The sequence below is a fragment of the Mugil cephalus genome, chromosome 14, assembly GCF_022458985.1.
Source record: "Mugil cephalus isolate CIBA_MC_2020 chromosome 14, CIBA_Mcephalus_1.1, whole genome shotgun sequence".
In the NCBI taxonomy this organism is placed as follows: Eukaryota; Metazoa; Chordata; class Actinopteri; order Mugiliformes; family Mugilidae; genus Mugil; species Mugil cephalus.
This window is the reverse complement of record NC_061783.1, coordinates 11929308-11944701: the sequence shown is the minus strand read 5'-3', so window position 1 is coordinate 11944701 and position 15394 is coordinate 11929308. Positions and strand designations below refer to the sequence as shown.

The 15394-nt window shown below is 46.0% G+C and overlaps 1 protein-coding gene across 1 annotated transcript; it reads right to left on the bottom strand.

The window, feature by feature from the left end:
* Positions 1-3629: 3629 nt before the first annotated feature.
* LOC125019582 (zinc finger protein 385D-like) lies at positions 3630-15110 on the bottom strand. Its single transcript, XM_047604432.1, has 8 exons — positions 14945-15110; positions 13178-13293; positions 9183-9290; positions 8579-8747; positions 7207-7446; positions 6934-7115; positions 4626-4727; positions 3630-4274 (listed from the first exon to the last, which is right to left on the bottom strand). Exons 1-8 carry the CDS (start codon positions 14952-14954, stop codon positions 4038-4040), a joined length of 1164 nt encoding a protein of 387 aa, XP_047460388.1. The 5' UTR covers positions 14955-15110; the 3' UTR covers positions 3630-4037.
* Positions 15111-15394: the final 284 nt, after the last annotated feature.

Genomic DNA, 15394 nt, shown 5'->3' with positions numbered 1-15394 from the left:
GCAGGGGGAAAAAAGGGATAGGACGAACTGATTAAAATAAAAATAGAGTGGCAGCTTGAGAAATTATGCCGCAAAATGAAGAACAATATATATAAAAAAAACACACACATGTGAATACAATGCCTTTTTAGTCTAAATGCAGGCTGAACAAGTTCATTAGCTGAGTGATGTGATGCATTGATATATCATGATTAAGAGATCATCTGTCTGGTCTGATCTGTAGCTCACACATCCCTGTCCAGACAGTCTGACTAGCCAATACAGTGATCTTCTGCTTTTCTACCAGATGAAAAGAATTAACTCTAATCTGTGTGCTCAGCTCTGCTGGGGCCAAAAATACACAGCCCCGCTTTTTAATATGGAAAATGTGCATATGGTGCCATACTCGCAATTTATGGTAATGATATCATAACACAGGTCGTGCAATCAACCCCCAAAACCAAACTCTGAGACAGTAACAGATCAGTAAATCAGATTGTGGACTTAAGATTGATCGAAAACAGGGCGGATGATTAGATGATTAGATGTCCAAGCATGTTTCTGTACATACATCTGTGAAAATGTCAAGGGTCAAAAACTTAACTTTGAGAAAGCTCTTTTTGTAAAGACGCAGGTGTAGTGTAGGTCACATATATACATTTTTGTAAATAATTACATTATGATAATTTTCCTTGTTTGCCTGCAGGTTTAACGAACACAACTGGGAAATCACACCTTTACCGTCACATCCCTTTGAACCCAGACCACAGCAGCACTGAGTCCCAGACACACAATCGGTTCTCTCTGGGTTGCAGCCTGGCCATTATGTCTTACAGGCTGCTCTGGAATACCCCGCTGAGCCATTTACCTCACAGCCACCATCCCTTCGGTTTACTGATCTGTTGCTCCGTGCTATACCTCTGCACCGCCTCTGCAGGACCGGAAAAACCTCACGGGGACTTAACGAATCCTGTCTGGTGCTGCTAGAACAACAAATGCTACTTAGGCGAGAAGCAGAATTACCGACTGTGTCTGAACTTTCAACTGTAGCCATCCTACCCCCCGATGGGCATGGTGACCCAGACAGATGGTCCTCGCGGTAAATAGTCCCTGTGTCTGCTCACCTTTTCAGGGAGGCCGCGCACACATCATGTGGAGTACGAGTGCCAGTGTTTAGATGTGTAATGCTTGGATCAAGTTAAAGGTGCAAGGATCGCTGGTCGCTACCTGGTCAGATACAGTGAGAACTCTTAACTTGTCAGTTCAGAATAAATAGATTTTCAGATCCCTGTAAATACAGGACATGTTAATACAGACTACACTTTCTGCTTGGCCCACAAATAAAACTTCAGGACATGCCTTAGTCTTGTAAATAACCCCAAACAACACTGAGTTAGAGCTTTAGTCTTTTTTTTGTTTTGCCTTTAAACAGAATCAGGGTGCTTGTTCTGCCTTGTATTAAACCTTTGACCTCAGGTAAATCTACTGGCACCATCTGCCTCAAAGACAGGGGAGTCGGACAAAGATTCTCCTCAAACTACTAATTCAACTAATTCTAGGATATCTCCTTATCCCAGTACACCTCGTAAAGAAAGTTTTGCAGTTCAAATTTTTCCATTTGTTTCATAAAATCCTTCTTCAAATGCGTCATTTCTGTTGTTTTTAGTCTAATTGAATTTACTCACGACCACCTTTGTTTTACGATTTGGATTTAAACGCAGATGTGCAGAAGTGCTGGATCCTCAAGCCAAGAGCTTATAATTATATATATGTTATTTTTTTTGAATGTGAACAGCTAGAAAAGCAGCCATCACACGGCACACACAGCGCTGCATCGTACCTTTGTAGTCCGTCCAGGTAGCTGAGAAAGAAGAATTCCCTGGAGGCCAAGTCAGGCTTTTGTATCGCTGACATGTGTTTATGTGTGCGCGTGCGCGCACCCGCCACGAATTCCATAGTGGAGCGAGAGAGGGAAAGCCGAGGGGGAGAGACGCCATGAACGGATTGTGAGATAACCAAAGAAAGATGACAAAAGGTGAAGGAGAAAAGTCAGTGAAGGCTGTCGGGAGAACGAGCCAGGGAGTTAAGGGGCCAGTGGAGGCCTGGATTCCAAAAGCCTGTGGAGAACTGAGCATCCCACACACAGATGGTCACAATCATCACCCCAGACAATTAATAATAATAATGTAATGATGAGCCAGTGATTGATTGGATGATAATTCTCTAAATTGGCCGGTGGAATTATTTACTTTGGAGTGGCCACGGGACACAGAAATAAAAATATCAGGCTAATTAATCCAGTTTGGTGTAAACTAGCCGATAGTAGATGTGGCTGTGGAAAGTTTAAAAGAAAAAGAAGAAGCAGTCACTCAGTCTCTGACCTGCCCTTAACCTCTGATAAAGTACCATCATTTAGATAACGTCAGCCTGGAATGTCACCGGCAATCACTCGCACATTTCGTCAAGTCAGTGCTTGAACTGAAGCGACAGCGCGCACTCAGTCTGTACCTTCAGGCTATGAAGTGACTTTGCTTCAAAAACGTAAGCAGACCAAAGACCACACCGCTTAGGCCCGCAGTGCAGCAAACCTCATCGGGACGACAGACAATCACGTCAGCCGGAGCATTCCTGCTCTGATTTATCTCGGAGAATAAAGCAAGAGGGTCAACGCTTCAAATCTCCCAGATATGGACGTGTCCTTTTTTTCGTTTTGTTTTTTAGGGAAATACCTGAACACAGACCAAAGAAAGATTAGTTTTTGCGTGCCGCTATGTAGCAGAGGAAGATGAATTGGGAGCTTAGAATATAGGGATTTATGGGTTCGGGGGGGGAGACGATGTCTGGCTGCATCTTAGTGTGTCTACATTTCTGGCAGTGTCTAGGTGAACACATATAACAAGAAGCAGAGAAGACAAAGATAAATGTTTATTCCTAGTCTGTGTATCTGTAGAACTAAGACCCACATAGAATGATATCGAGGTCATTTTTTTTTTAAAGAAATTCCCTATTTTGGAGAATTAAAGTGGCACTTTCCAAGATTTTAGTCCTGGTTGAGCTGGCGACACGTGTCGTTACCAGTGGTCATAACAAATTCTTGACACGGAATTCCTGAAGCATGAAAACAAACTCTCTCCCCGTCATTCTTGTGAAAAACCACGATCAGATTTTCTGCTGAACACAGCACGAGTCCGTGAACAGCAGCGCTCGGTGAAAGGAGTTTGTCATCGCGCTGAGAAGCTGGGAGTGTGCAGCCTGTCGCCTGCAGCTCTTCATCTAACAGCTCATTGTAGCTGCTCCTGTTCGTTCCAGTAGTCTCTGCAATATTTCAAACTTGAAAGCCGGTTGCAGGCTTTCAATGTGAGGCCAGTAAGAAATGCTCAGTTTGCATTATCAGGCAGCCTCTGAATGGAGGGCTTCTTTAAAGGATTGTCAAACCCGGCAAATGTCACTGCAGAAGTAATGCAACTATAGAAACACCGTAATACCAGCTCAGTCACCGCTCATTTGGTAGTAGATAGTAACTCTGCAGACATCTAATCCACTAAAAATCTTGCCACTTTAAAACCGGCTTGGAGTCAGTTCCATCAGTGTTGACGACTTTACCCTCAGATACCTATAAATAAATAATATAATCTTCTGCAACCAGAGTGTCCACAGCCATTGTTTATTGGAAAATAATAATCACGCATGCTCTTTTATGCACATCTGCACATACAAACACACACAGCTGTAGTCGTCACGGAAGTCCAGCATTCTGCACCCTTCTCATATCTATACTTCCTTGAGTTGGAAAAGAACACAATCCTGATCCCCTATGAAGGCTACGTCTGTGCATTCACTCGTACTCCATCACTCACATCAGAAAATACTCTGCGTTCTCTCATTTGCTGCTTTGTACTTTCTTCCCCGACCCGCCTTACAGTTTTAGTCCCAGGCAAGCAAATAGTCTTCAGTCCTGGTCCGTGGAGCTCACGGTGTCTGGTGGCGCGCGCGGCGCTGGGAGGGTATCACGTCTGCGTTTAGCAGTCGTCAATGACGGACCGAGACGCTCAGCGGGGTCAGTAGGGGGAAAACAGGACCGACGTGTGTGTCGAACACATGGGTCCAGGGGCCGGATGGAGCAGCGCCTGGGGGAGGGGCTGACTGTGAAACAGGGCGGGGCTCGAGTTTGTGGCAGGCTGGAGCTGGAAGGGGGGCAACGACGCCAGGGCGGCGGCCACCGAGAGCTGACGCTGCAGGAGACACGAGGCCAGGGGTTTGGCCAGGTCTTGGTTCTTTTGTAGAGTCAGCCTTATCTGAGGAGGAAACACAGGGAAACGTGAATGTTTTCATCGGGGAAATTGAGCGTTTGGAGGAAGCCAGAAAAAGAAAGGTACACGGCGAATAGAAGCAGAAGCTGTCCCACTTATTGCCAAATAATCAATAATTTACCACCCTTTGCAATTTTGACCTTTTGTTCCCTTCACAACTTCGTGGCAGTGAAACACTGAAAATGTATTATTTATTCTCCAGTCTTCAGCGTTGACAATTTGAGTCACTGGCTGTAGGGAGGGGAGTTTCCTGGAAGAGGCCCTTGAGAATCAACTCATGTACACAAACGCAATGATGAGGGGTGAAAGTAAGTCAAGCAAAAGCTGTGTACTCACCGCCTGGAAACTCTGGTGACGCTGGATGGGAGTATAGGGGCTGAACTTCGGCTTGGCCGGTTTACCTGCCGCCCGGTCCTTGTGTCTCCGACTGCTGATGTGCTGGAGCAGAGGAAAAAGACGCACCGATAAACACAAGGGAAAAGAGACGCAGGCGCAGCAACAAAGCCTCCCCTGCTTTGTGATGGGGGAATTAAAGGAAGCATAATCACAGTTCCTATTCCGACAATTCAGCCAGAGCCGATGTTTTTCTGGCTCTCGGTTTGAAATTCAAAATATTCATGAAGGGCGGGTTTGGAAATCTTTCGGATTTGATTGACAAGCACAAACAGATGGCAACGGTCAGCGCGGCACACAATCAGCGGTGAACTGCTAAATATTCATGAGCACCTGGCCAAAGTTAACTTTTAAACAGTGCCGGTCTTCAGATGTGAAGCATTCGTGTCACGGACTGAGATGGTAACAACATACTCAGATGTTGGCTGAAATAGAAGAGGCTTAGTAGCTTTGTGCTCATTATCTTGAGGGATGTTATTTTAACTCACCTGCGCTGACAGGTGTGAGATGTTCGCACTGTCATTTGGAATAAAATATGCATCTCCTTGTCTGCGCCACTGGCTAAAGCGATGATGGCTCTGGTGATGCTTTTAACACGGTGAACCCGAGAGAAAAGCAAATCTGTGTGACTGTTGACCTTTTTAAAGCTTTCCGTGCACAAGAGAAATTAACCAGCAAGACGTACAATGAGCCAACTTCCTGTGACACTAGCTGCCCAGTGATCAGTTTTCATGAGGAGCGTAGGAGCTACAGATCGTCAGCGACAAGAGGCCGCATCATTTAGGCTTAAAAACAAAACAGAGGCATGTTCTGTTCAGGAACAACCTGGCTATTTTATACAGTTAGATCCTTATATGTTTGTACGCTGACACATTGTGTTTCTTCAAATATATTCAAGTTACAGTTACACAATGAATACGGATATACACTGATCTGCCACAGCATTATGACCACTGACAGGAGAAGTAAATAATATGGACCATCTTGTGACAATTCAGTGGTCTGTTGAGAAACTTTTGGACCTGGCATTCATCCATGCGGATGATGCTTAGACATGTACCGCCCACTCACAACAGACCAGACATCCTCAGCAGGATGCAGCCTGACGCAGACAGACACACAAAAACACTTTAGGAGCCACTCAAGAAACATGACAAACAGCACACGGTGTTGACCCGGCCTCCGATTTCACCAAACCGATCAAGTATCTGTGGGATGATCCGCAGAGGCCCCTCCCCTCGATCCACACAACCCACTAAACATCCTGTTACCAAACACCACAGGACACCCTCAGAAGACCCATGTCCATTCTCTGATGAGTCACAACTGTTTTGGAGGCGCAAGGAAGACCTACACAATATTAGGAAGGTAGTCTTAATGTTATGCCTGATCAGTGCAAGGTGCAGATATAATTTGAGGGCATTTACTTCCACAACGGAGAAAACGGTGAAGGAACCCTAAGGGTTCAGAAGTATTATCTAAATAATAATTCACTCCACAGATGGTTAATGTAAGCCCGCAACATGTGTTCAAAGGAGCTCGCACGTGCACGTGAGACAGACCATCCGCTGGCTGAGGAAATCAGTCCAATCCATCAGAGGGAAAGCAGTTACACTGGAGGTGGTCAAATCAACAACGAACGACGTCGAGCTCAGCAGCAGAAAAAAGGACACACGAGGCCACAGTAGCGGGTGAGTTCAGTGTCCTTTCTATGACACGGTAAAGGAGAGCCTTTTGACAACATCCAGCCAAGCAAAGAGCACACTCCCTCTCCAGAAGGTAGTCGCACACAAAGAGAAGACTTCACGAGAGCGAACCACTCATAGCCCTCAAGAATAGGAAACCTCGGTGACGTCCACGGGCTTCACATTTAGGGCAGTCGTTGCATTGCTAAGGACTCTAGAGGAATGTCATGTTTGTTCACTTTTGTGTTCCAGACAACATGATCCTATGAATGCAAACTGCTGTAAGTCCTTAAACTTTCCTCCAATCTGGACGTGAACGCCCTAAAATTAAAGATGAGAGTCTGCACTCTAACCACACTCAAGAGCTACAACAACAAATGTTATGTCCAACCCTATATAGACCTAACTGTAACAGAACATCCCCATGTAACTATGTTTTGCTTAGAACACATAAGGGAGTAAGAACATAGCTCTGTATTAGTCAGTGTCATGGCTCCAGTGTGTGGAATGTGTCTCTAAAACAATCTAAGTTTCTTCTTCTTCCCTGAACATTTTCCACATCTAACCTGTTTGAGCTGAGTCTCAGAGTTGACATGCACGTCGCAGATCTCACAGTGGAAAGTTTTGTTCTGCAGTCCCGTTGACGACTCGGGCGGCGAGGCCATCTTTGCCTTGACGCCCATCCTCGGGAACGACTTGATGGCTCCGTCCCCACTTCTGGCCTCGAGCATCGTCTTGTGCTTGGTGCCTGCGCAGACATGAAGTCACGTCAACAGACTGTTAAAAAAAAATAAAAATTCTCGGGCTAAGATGACTTCAGCTGTAGCTGTTTTTCTCACCGCTGTTGTGTGCCAGAAGCTGCGAGGCCGAGTTGACAGCCACCTTGCAGAGGGAGCAGTAGAGAAGACGTATGGCTTTCTCTTCTTCCGTCTCCCCTTCCGGAGACTCCACCTCGCCATCTTTTTGCGTGTCTCTCTCTAGGCTAGGCGACGAGGAGGGGTCACGAGGCGGCGTCAAAGTTTCGGGGGAGCCACTGCTCGATGCTGTCTGTTCTGAGGTAGGGTTTGGGACAGAGGGTTCTGAAAGCGAAGGCGCAATGAAACAGAAATAGATGACATTAAAAAAAAAAAAAAAGGACGTAAAATATGGCATGAAAGGAAAGAGAATGAGTATTGTGTAGAGGGACTCAGATGATAGGGCTTGACTTCAGATTTTTTCCAGCTCTATTAAATCCCTGGACTAAATTCATGACTTTTACAGAGAGAAAGATTAAAACTCACCAGGCTACAGGTAATTATGAGCTCCTTCAACCTCTCTAGTCGCACTAATAATCAATGATTTCCTCGGGGATCTGCCTCATAGCCCTTGAACAGATTCATATAGAGATGATTTTGGCTCTGTTATCTTTCATGAGACCGTCTTGCCCCTGGAGGAGCGTGTGCTGATTTAAGGATTCAATCTGCGCTAATAACAATGATTAGCTCTGCCTATCTGAGTGGGTGTCTGTTTGTTAGCGCCGAGTCCCCACTCTCCCGCCGAAGTAATCTCCAGAGAGCTCTTCTGCCCGTCTCATCCACTTCCCTCGAAAACTAACTGCAGACTTAAAACGATCGTTCACTCTTCCGCTCTCACTGCAAACACTCATATCGCCGGTGTCAAGTACAATTCTTCAATTAAATTGTTCTCGAGCCGCGGCGGAATCTGTTATTTTAACTTCTCGGAGCCCACACACGTGCAAAAGCAGCGCAGCGGGGCTGGCACACGGAGACACACACACACACACTCGCTGGAAGGGAATCAGAGCTCCGCCACGCCTCCACACTTATGGCTGTCATGACGCCAGGCACGTGTGGATCCGCACAGCTACGCGCAGGATCACATTCAAAGCGTTCTCAGCGCGCTTTTGATCTCGGGAGTCCACTGGATGAGGTCAGAAAATGTAGACATGAAGAAGAAGCAGAGGATAATGCTCAACCTTTAATCTCTTCCCAGTGCAGACCGTAGCAGCGGGAGATTTATCACATCAAAGAGTTAAAGTCGTGACTGGGAAAGAGAAAGTCTGAGCTGTACATTCCTGTATCTTATGCTGTCATGCGTGTGATGTCTGCAGACACACACACACACACACACACACACACACACACACACACACAGACACGCATGCACGCGCGCACATGCAGGGAAGGCATGCATGCCTGCAGAAGCACACACCTCCTGATGTTGTGTCGGAGCTGGAGGGCTGCGAGCAGGGCGACGAGTGGGTTTGCGCCGCGGTCTCCTTGGCGACTGGTTCGGAGGTCCTGATCTTTGAATCTGGGGCGTCCAGAGCCTTCAGCCTTTTCGCGTGCCTCGTGCCACTGTAATGCGAAGACGCCTGCGCCTGCGACGGCCGACAGACAAAACAAAAGGTGCACGCATTTTTGTCATGCAAACCTGACGGTGTTTTCATTTTGGATTACAGCATGTGACCGTGAATGAGTGTGATTAAGAATGAATCACAGTGTTTGGAGCTGCTGTCACTCTTAACATAACACATTTAATCTACAGACACCAAGAAGTGTCTGTGGGAGTTGTGACAGTGCACCGCAGCTCTGGTTTCGACTTCTTCAATAACTAAAAATGACTTTTACATAATGGGCAAAAACTCAAGGTGTTCACACTTCACCCACTTATGAAATAATCACCTACACCCTGAGAACCTGTAGAGCGACCAAGCACAAGGGCACGTCTGCTCCGCCGTTCAACTGTCAAGCCAGGGTGTGTGTGGAAAACAACAAAAAAATAACCCCATCTTTGCCACAACGATTGCACCCACCTCAGAGTTGAATCTCAGGCGACAGACTCCGCACGAACTGGGCTTCCTCTTCAGGGGTGAGGTTAGCCCGAAGGCTGGGCCTATCACAGCTTTGTGGATGTGATCCATCTGCAACAAAGGGGAAGCGTAGCGTTTAAGGTCACGGCTGGTTTTGCTTCGCAAGGGAAGCGATTTAGTGAGGCAGGGAAAGTGATCACCCGAGGTGCAAACGCCTCTCTGTCAGCGAGGCAATAGGCTCAGCGCGCAGATTTATAATAGCCCAGGTTAGAGGTGGAGGTGGTGGAAGGAGGAGCAGTCTGGGGCCGGGTCACATGCACACTTCTTCGTTTGCAGAAACAGCAAAGAAAGGGGCGAAATTTCCTAGTGTTTAAAGTGTAAACTTTATGTAAGTCCAAAGATGTAGTTTAAGATCCGCTTGGATCCACAGACGATCCGCTCCTTCTATCAATGACATGTTTTGATGGGAGAAAACAATGTTTACATAAAACCTGTCAAAGCACTCTGCAGCATCACCCACTTCTCCTCTGCCCACCAGTGTCCTCGATACGTTCCAAACGCCGGTATTGTTTGCAAAATACGACTACGTGCTCGGCTTCCATCTCCACTTTCTGTCAGGCTCTCGGGCGTTGTTGTTGGTTCGCTGGTTAAAGCTTCCAGCTCTTCTCTAGCAATCAAACTGCCCCGAGTCCCCGCACACTTCCAACGAAGTAATAAGTAGTCTGAAGATGGCCGGGGTAGTTCTCTCTGCAAGTCATTATAGGAGTCAGTTCGGACCACCGTGAAGCCACGTTTGACCACAGCCCTCCGTTATCCTCAATAGACAAACTGCAAACTTTTTATGGGCACCTTTAAAACCTGCAGGGGTGAGAGTTTCCTCCCTCTGCTCTGTTCCAGGAAGACTCCACGACACTGGCCCCCCGCAGACAGCCTTTCCAATCTGACACTTAAAAGTCATCACCAGTCTGCGGTTTTATTTGTGTCGCCTTGTACCGGCGACACCCCAGAAATTAATGAAAATGAAAGAACCTTAATGAGCGTAAGAAGCGTAGGAAAGAAGAAAGCGTAAACCCCGCACCACACGCCGTGACCACACAACGATGCGCACATTGCTCTGGACATTACTGGAAATTGTAATGAGCGCATATACCCAGCGGGATAAAACACAACTGGCTTTTATGGAGTAAAAACAGACCTATTTACCTGAGATGAAACGTAGGGGAGCAGAGAGGCTTTATGGAAACCTGCCTGGTTAATTTATGTCTCATTATGCATCAGTTCCTGTAAGCTCTGGAAACATATAGAGACTGTTTCCCTGGAACTGTTTGTGATATTAAAAAAACACAACCAAACAGACACAAGTGGACAGTTACTTTAGACGATAGCATGTGTAAAATCTTTTTTTTAAAAATCAATTGTTTTTAACCTTTTATTAGCCCAGCTTTATGCTTCTCTGTATGAGAATGAACACCAGCAGGAGCTACCCTCCCTCCCTCCCTCCTCAGCCCCAAGGCTCCTGTATCACTGCCTGACCTTCTATCATTCCTCACCTCACCCCTCCATCTGCTTACCTCCCAACCCTCAGCCTCTCCCTCCGCCCTCCGTCTGGCCAGAGTCACCTTCTTGCCTCCCCGTGGCTTCACACTCCTTACCGTCCACTGCCACTCTACAATGGAGCAGCACCTGAGACAAAGTCGGCTTAACCTTCCTGCTCATTTCTTTTCTTTCTTCCTTCTGTTCTCTGGTAACACGTCACCCGCTGAAACAACAACCTCAATTCACGCTCTCATTAAACACAATGAAGAGCTGTAGATTTATACAGGACATGAAAGGCATGGCATCCATCACCCAGCTTCACATTCTCTCTAAAAAAAAAAAAATCTCACACACGTGCAAGTCTGACATCCTCAGCTCAACGGAGTGAGTTAGGTCTGCAACATATGGCCGAGAGAAGTAAAGCAGACTCTGAGCTGGATCACAGTCAAGCGAGTCAACATTTATAATGATGAATGAGCCTGGATTTACATAGAGCACCCGCACGACAGCTCCGCGTGAGCGTCTGACGTCGAGCACCTGAGAGGAATGAGTTACGATGCACGCGCCGCTGCTTTTGCGGCGCCTTTTCATTTCAGTTCTTATTTTCTCGGAGACAATCATCCGCCCTCTTGTTTCCCTTCACTTAAAAACGAATAAATACATTAAAATAAAAATGAATCTGTCCAACTGCGAGCCAGGACTGAAGTCGGGAGTTGGATCCCCCGGCTCACGACAAACGTCCACGCACGCACTCAAGCACGCACACAGGCGCGAGAGCGAGCAAACCCCGTAACCATGACAACGCACATGTGGGCACCAAACAAACTCAGACGGCGCTGCGCTTTGTAGAGGCCAACGCACGCTGCATCTACATTCACAAAAGAATTCAGGCTCGCGCGCGCACAAAAACACACACACGCACACACATTCCACGAGAAATCGCAGGCTGCCAGAGTTAATCTGAGCGCCCACTTACTTCACACCCACAGGTTCAATTCAGAGGACGACGGAGACGCTTCCCTGGTAAAACGTACTTGAGACAATGTTTCATTTCTCTCTCTTTATATTGGCTTTCTGGGAAATGAAATCAAACCTTAAAAAAACAGCAAAGGAACACGATATCAAATTTTCAACGGTGACACTTACTGAATAGAAAGATATTGTCACCTCACAAGCAAAACATCAATGATTTTTATTTTTTATCTTAGTCTTTTATAACAGTAAACTGAGTATCATAGAAACATCTGACCAGTGGTTTGATTGAGTTAATAGAGAGTCTACAGGTCAGTATAATAAACAGAGGTGGCAGACGGGACTTCCAACCAATTCCAAACACTGCAAAGTCCAGTGACTTTTAACAGGTCGAACAACATCCCTGGAATAAATAAAAATGAAATAGATGGCAGCGATCGGGTCATCCACCGCAGGGAAGGCAGAACATGGATTTAGATTTTTTTTTTCTTTTTTTTTGAAAAAGGTAAGATGGACTAAGTGGAGTAGAGAAGAGGAGGAAAAAAGGCAGATGAGGGATGGGAAAGAGGACGATACGAGACAAAGTGGAAGAGGGCAGTGGAACAAGAAAAACACAAAAAGTGGAAGCATGGGGAGGCTGGCGAGAAGACAAAAGGGAGGCTGAGACCTACACCAATGTCTGATTTGTCTTTAAGGTGGCAGAGAGGCTTTTTGACAAATAGGAACGTGCACACACACACACACGGGCCACGAAAAGCAGACATGTGCAGGCAGAGCTCTGCCTTCTAAACCCTCAGTTTGTCTCTCTTTATATATCTTCAGCAGCATATGGCAGCCTGGAAGTGAGACCAAAGCGACGAGAAGGGAGTTGTCATTTGATCAGACCCGTGAGTGGCTTTAGTCCATTGCTTCATTTTAAGTTGCTTTAAAACGTTTTGTTGGCTCCCGACAGATGCGCGCGCGCGCACACACACACAATCACTTAGTTACAGTAATCCTACTACACTGATTCCAGCCAGAAACAATATATTATACAGCCAGGATTATATTAAGACTTATGAGTTGATTTCTGCGTAAACCATACGTCAGACCTCATTCCAGCCTGACACATCCACCGTCCCTGGGGCCTCGGACTCTACTTCTCTCCACCTTCACCCTTCACAAACACGGGGGCAGACAGCTCTAAAAAAAAAAAAAAAAAAAAACCTCCGCGTGAAGAATACCAAGGAATCAGCTCCACCCCCCCAGGTTGTGTGGAAATGTCACAGCTCTCTGCATCAGACGTGATATATTTGGAAAGGTGTAGGCAGCGCGCTCATACATCTGTGCATTGACAATTTAACTCCAGGCAGGCGATGCTATTCCATGAAGTGGACCATTTCACCACTTAAAAAAAAACTGATAAAGTGAACAATTTGCGTTTTAATAAAATGTGTGTCGTGAGAGTTTGGTTGCCATGACAGTTACAGTGACTGGCAGCAGATACTCACGTCGGTAAATCCAGGCAACAGGTGGAAGGGGAGGAGGGCTTTGGGGTCGGGGGAGGGAGGGGTCCTGCCCAGCGTGGGACGAGTCAGCGTCGGGAGAGCGCTGTGACACACATTACCTGAGAGACAGTAGGGACGAGATAAGGAGATAAGAAGATAGATAAACACACAGAGCACTGACTCAGTGGAGGTAGGGTGACTCCCACTAGATGACGCTCGACCAGATAGTGGTTGAAGACATTCAGAGATAAGGCGTTGAAAAACTTGCCTGGTGGTATTTTTTCTCTCTTATTGACATTTCACTCTCTGTGGTGCAGCTTTTAATTTTGAGGATGCAAATAAGGCTAATTCAGACACACTTCCATTAATCCTGTTAATGGCAATTTGGATTAATACGCACTCTCACATAAAAAAAAAATAATAAACCAATTATGAGACTTGTTGTCATGAATTAGCAACGCATATTTCGTGGCCCATTAGACTCCTGACTGGAAATAACGACGCAGGGTTTGATCTGAGTGGTCTTCTTTCACCCATTCCCACCGTAAATAACTCGGATAGCTTAGGCTGGTTTGGAACAAACGTCTCACCCAGCCTGGCCTCAAATAAAGCAGAAGTGAGAGGCAAGTGATTCATTGTTAAATTGCGGCTTACACGTGACTTCACCATTTATTCAGTTGCATCTCCTGTGTAAAAGTCAAGGCTGGTATGCTTCTTCCACCACTGATGGTAATAGTGTTTCATCATTTCTGAGTATAATTGCATTTTTCTGGCATTTGTGCAGCGAACAAAATACTTAGGAGAGATTTCAAAGACACACACGAGGCAAACAATCAGTTACCACAAAAAAACTCGGCATTTTATCAAAATTAAACCCGCACAAGCAAAGCCTGTTCGAACTCATACGCACAAACATGAATGCGCTTGCACTCTGAAACACACACAGACACACACGAACAGATTTTTGGTTGAGTGAGGCCGTGACTGCGCCGTGTGATAAGCGTCTTGTTTGTGTTGCCGCGTCCTGATTACGGAGCCTTGTTTTCTAGTTCTCCCCCCCAGAGCTTGATTACAGTTTGATTCGGGACCGGCTCGCGTGTGCAATCATCATAATCAAAATCAAAACACACCCATCCGCCCTGTCATTATTCTGATTGCCTTTAACTAGCTCAAGTCTTGCGAGCGTGCGGGTGCGCGCACGTACGGTCACAGCGTTGCGCGTGTTTGACCCGGGCATGTGCCTTCGCGGAGAAAAGACTTCTTAAAAAACTTACAAGAAACACATGGACGAGTTGGAAAAACAAAATCTACATACATGTAATGTGAAATTTATCTTAATTGTAAGTTGTATATTTTTTTCAATGAACGTCTCCACTTCCATCACGCATGAATGAAAAATAAATATTATCCGTAGTTAGTTCCTGTGCACAATTCTCACATATTTTTCTAATTTTATCATACAGTGTAAGATACTTAAGACGATATCATTCACTGTCTCTGTCTCATGGTATCTCTCATCAAAGAAATATCCCTGTTTACTATTGCCATATTTCATAATCAGAATAAAAAAACGATGTGTTATCCCATTAACCACGACGCGGGTTTCAATAAATCACACTGCAACTGTCTCTGTTCCTCTTTGCAGGTGACTTATTTCCCAAACCTCAGATCCATTTCAACATAGCAACAAGTGACTTCATTATTATCAGCAGGAAAGAAAAACACTTTAAACTCCTATGAGATTAAAAGCACGGGGCTGCGTTTACGTACCAAAATACATGGCGACACCAAATGAAATCCGATCGTTCAGTGTTTGTCAAAAGTGTTTTTCATCTCCAAGCTGTCGCGTCTTCTCCTCTCGGTCTCTCTATCTCTCTCCTGCGGCGCCGATGCTGTTCCTTCCCATCTGGATTCCCTCCTCCTCCTCCTCCTCCCCCTCCTCCTCCTCCACCTCCTCCTACCCGCCCATCCTCTCCTTCTTCCTCCTCCTCATCTCATCGCGTTTCGTGCACAAATCTGCCCCTGCATCCACATCTCCAAGAGATCTGCTTTTAATTCAGCAAATCGCCTTAATAAGTAGTAACACAGTAACACCCTGGATTGGTCTGACCTCCGCTGCCTGCACACCAAAAGGCACATCTATTTAGCGGGCAGCTCAGTGCCAAAGAAAAGAAAATATTAATATTTATCCGATTAACTTTTGCGCCCTAAAGTGAAATA